General features: G+C 32.8%; 1 protein-coding gene across 5 annotated transcripts in view; it reads right to left on the bottom strand.

The window, feature by feature from the left end:
* The window catches only part of arnt2 (aryl-hydrocarbon receptor nuclear translocator 2), a 70,305-nt gene that overhangs the window by 7,901 nt on the left and 57,404 nt on the right, over positions 1-5,000 (bottom strand). For 3 of the 5 annotated variants that reach the window (XM_043244597.1, XM_043244599.1, XM_043244601.1), the window contains 2 exons: positions 3,644-3,785; positions 1,024-1,192 (listed from right to left, as the gene is read on the bottom strand). In XM_043244597.1, coding sequence (XP_043100532.1) covers positions 1,024-1,192; positions 3,644-3,785 — 311 coding nt within the window. The remainder of the gene's footprint in view (positions 1-1,023; positions 1,193-3,643; positions 3,786-5,000) is intronic. The other 2 variants (XM_043244598.1, XM_043244600.1) reach the window with 1 other exon arrangement.

Raw genomic sequence — 5,000 nt, 5'->3', positions numbered from 1 at the left:
AAAATTGTGATAAAATAGTCCATATATATATACATACATATATACATACATATATACATACATATATATACATATATATATATATATATATATATATATATATATATATATATATATATATACACACATATATATATACATATATATATATATATATACATATATATATATATATATATATATATATATATATATATGGACTATTTTATCACAATTTTAATGTTTTAATAAATATATATATATATATATATATATATATATATATATATATATAAATATATATATATATATATATATATATATATATATATATATATATATATAAATTATATATATATATATATATATATATATATATATATATATATATATATATATATATGTATATGTGTATATGTGTATATATATATATATATATATATATATATATATATATATATATATTATATTATATATATATCGTTTGCATAATATGCCTGTAGTGTGAATATTTATATTACATATACATGATATTAGATATTTAGAAAATATTTACATGTCTATATTTATATTCACATAATTGATAAATATATGTATTAATTATATAAACACAACATAACATAATAAATATACACAGCACTATACATATTATGCAAGCAAAAACCTTTATAACGTAATAGCATCCAAACTTTTATTTTGGATGCTATTAATTGCAATGCATTTTTTGACATCACTAACTGATTTATTTATAGAGAGAGACTTTTTAATTGGACCAAAATAGAAACCAAAAAATATAGAAACATAAAAATACAAATGACTGAACGAACGCATAGCACAGTAAACAATTTGCACCAAAATGCACAATTTAAGGTGCCTTAACACCTGACTCTTTAATTGCTTTAGCGCTTTAAAGCAGGCTGCATTCTGATGGCAGTCGATGTTTTCAGCATAGATCGGTTGGGAAAAAAATGAACTATGAGATGTGTTGTGGACTCTGGTAAAACACTGAAAGAAAGTGTACTGTCAGAAATGAGCGGGTCTTACCGAAAGCAGTGCTGCGGTTGGCCAGGTTGGAGTAGGCGTTTCCAGAGGGCGAGGAGGTGGCGGGGCTGGACAGAGGGCTGTACGAGGACGGGTCGGCCTGGTAGCTGTGACTGGAGCCGATGCCGAACGGTGACGACTGGGCCTTACTGGACTGAGCGGGAATCTGCTGCTGCGGTGAAGAGACGGGATCACGGTAAAATACAGAGCTGCTGCCTCACTGGTCAGTTAATGCAAAAGATCTTTTAAACAGTACTTTTATCCGGCGTGGGCTTGTTAATCAAGACGATCATAATAATACGAAATATTTCTAGTTGAAACAAAAGCAGTTTTTATGCGTCAAAGAATTCTGACAACATTTGTATGGAAGCGTTCGCAAACATATTTAGCAGCAACTGTGTTCAACAAGGATAAAAATGAGCATCAATTCAACATATTACTACACTAATGATTGCATTTGAATTCTGTTTTTATTAGTGCAGCTAAAGAAACGCATCCAAAAAATGTTTATTTATATATATATATATATATATATATATATATATATATATATATATATATATATATATATATATATATATATATATATATAAATATATATAAACATTTTTTGGATGCGTTCATTTAGCTGCACTAATAAAACAGAAATAATGTAATATATATATATATATATATATATATATATATATATATATATATATAAATAAATGCACACGCATGCACATACAGCATATCTTTTGAAAATATTTTCATGTATACATTTATATTCTTATGTTTTATATTATATGTATTAATATAAACACAATAAATATACACAGTACACACACATATATCATGTAAATAAAAACTATTATTTAGGATGCAATTAATCACAATTAACTGTTTGACAGCACTAGTTTTTGCTATATCTTAGACAAACGACACCACGAAATGTTTCAAAAATAGTTACAATCTCACAATAGTTATTTTAGCTGTATTTTTGTTGTATAAGACTCATTTTTTGGGTAATCCAGTAATTCATACCACTTCGTTATTTTACAGTTCTGGAGAATCTATATTGCGTTCTCTGCCTGTCTCTGCTTAACAACGAACAGGACTTTAACTCAAAATTAGCAGTAAATCAGATCTCACAATTGGGCTAAAAGTCTTAACGGAGCTGAGCAGAAGGAAGAGGAGCGCAGTCAGGCAACAGGCTTAGCTTTTAATCAACGGAGAACCGCAGAGATACCAGCCTTTCTCTGCTCTTCTGCGGAACAAATGGCTTTACATATGTTATTATTCAGGATATTATAAAATGTGACATGGCTGGTGGGAAAATTTTTTTTCAATGATATACATGCATTTTATTGCTTACTAAAGAAATGCAGATGGCAGACCATAAACCACACACACACACACACACACACACACACACACACACACACACAGACACACACACAGACACACAAACAGACACACACACACCCACACACACACACACAGACACGCATACACACACAGACACACACACACACAGACACACACACACACAGACACACACACACCACACACACACACACAGACACGCGCACACACATACGCACACACACACACACACACCCACACACACACACACACACACACACACACACACACACACAGACACGCATACACACACACACACACACACACACACACACACACAGACACGCACACACATACACACACACACACACACACACACACAGACACGCATACACACATACACACACACAGACACACACACACACACACACACACACACACGCATACACACATACACACACACACACACACACAGACACACACACACATACACACACACAGACACACACACACACACACACACATACACACACACACACACACAGACACACACACACACACCCACACACACACCCACACACACATACACAGACACAGACACACATTCACACACACACAGACACACATTCACACACACACAGACACACATACACACACACTCACAGACACACACACACACACAGACACACACAGACACACATACACACATACACACACACACACAGACACACACACACAGACACAGACACACACACACACACAGACACACACACACACACAGAGAGACAGAGAGAGCTCAGAACTGATTAAAAACACACACGCTATCATGAACGTCACACGCAATGTTCTTGATGACCCCGGTAACCCTTTCAAATTCATGCATTAAGCACAGCCTGGCCTGAAAGATCATATAAAAGCGAACGCTGCATATTACTTTAATCGGACATTATGTTGCATTCACAATTTGTATGGTTTCCATGCATACAGCTATGCTTTTGTATATGCAATACGATAATACATTGCAATTTTTCGTTGACATTATACTTTATTAACACATAAACACTTTTTATTATTAAGCATACGGTAGTCAACATCTGAAGTGGATCAAAAGTGTGTGTGTGTGTACGTGCAGACATTTTTATGGAAGTGTATGACCGAGCCCTGAATGATTTTTTTTCAGCCATTGCTCCACATCTGGATTCAGTTCTCTCCTCACGCCACTAAAGAGGAGTACTGGAGCGGCACAGTCACAGAAAGCCAGTGAAGGGACGGCGCTCACCTGGCCGGAGAAGGGAGGTCGGCTTCCGGTCCAGGACACCTGGCCGGCGTTGATCTGTCGGGAGATCTGAGTCAGGTTCTGTCCGGCTGAACCGGCTGTGGACTGGATGTCATTGACTCCCGGGACGTGGATCACAGACGAGCTGAAAGACAAACACGTACCACAACGTGTGACTGCATTAAACCAACACATCCTCTTTAATCTCTGTGATTCATCTTTTTTTTTGTTTTTAACAATGCTCCATTAAAGACCCTTTTACACCAGTGCTATTTTAGCATATTTGATATGCTATTATATTTTTAATTAATATTTTCAGCTTTTATATTTTCTGTCTTCATTTTAATGTTAGGAGATGTTTTATCTGTTTTGTAACATTTTTTTAAATATAAATTTTTTATATTAATTAATATAAAATATTTATATATTTAATAATTTTACAGTTTAATGCTGTAAACTGTTGCTGTTTCTCCACCCAAAAATTAAAGGTTTCTGTTTAAATTAAGTGCAATTTTGTTTTTCTGAGCCAAAAAGAAATATTACATATTTTTCCCTGATTTACTAAATTGAGCCACTAAAATGTTTTAGTGTAATAATCTTGTCAGGGATATTTACAACTAAAAATCAATTAATGAAACATTATTTATAAAAATGTATAAAATACAACGTAGCTTTCACCGCCAAAAACAAATTACTTGTAATTTTTTATTTATTTATTTATTTTTAAATGTGCCACTATCCCAGGTTTTGCCTTTTTGTCAGTAAGATTTTTTTTTTACTAATCTAAATTGTATATATTTACTTTTTACATTTTTTTATATATTTTAATGTACAAGTCAGAATAAGCATGTTGTTTGAATTTTTACAAAAATGTTGTTAAAGTCAATGAGAACGTTACATTATTTTAATCAAATTTTGACATCTTCAAAAACATATTTGAAACATTAAAAGTAGACGCTTTGCTTACATTTAATGTATCTTCTATGGACATAAAATCACTTTTGTTAATTTCTTTGACCCATATATAAGAACTAGCTTAAAATGATGGCAGGCCTTGACATTTTGGAGACAGGTGGCATTTTTAAGCCCATCTAAAGTGTGGTGTGACTGACAGGAAAAATGAACTACATTTTCTCTGTCAAATTTCTCCTTCAAAAGCACATAGCATAAGCATTTTAAGGCCACAATGGCATAGTTTTATGGACAGCAAGAAATATTTGTGACTAATATATGTTATCAGTTCACCTACCATACAAAATATATCTTTGGTGTGAAGATTCTAACACTCTTAACATATATATATCATGCCAAGTACAAAAAATACAGCAAAAACTAGCATTCTGAAATAATCTTACAATTT

The sequence above is a fragment of the Puntigrus tetrazona genome, chromosome 7, assembly GCF_018831695.1.
Source record: "Puntigrus tetrazona isolate hp1 chromosome 7, ASM1883169v1, whole genome shotgun sequence".
Lineage (NCBI taxonomy): Eukaryota > Metazoa > Chordata > Actinopteri > Cypriniformes > Cyprinidae > Puntigrus > Puntigrus tetrazona.
Note: the sequence above shows the minus strand (reverse complement) of the source record. Positions and strands in the feature narration are given on the sequence as shown.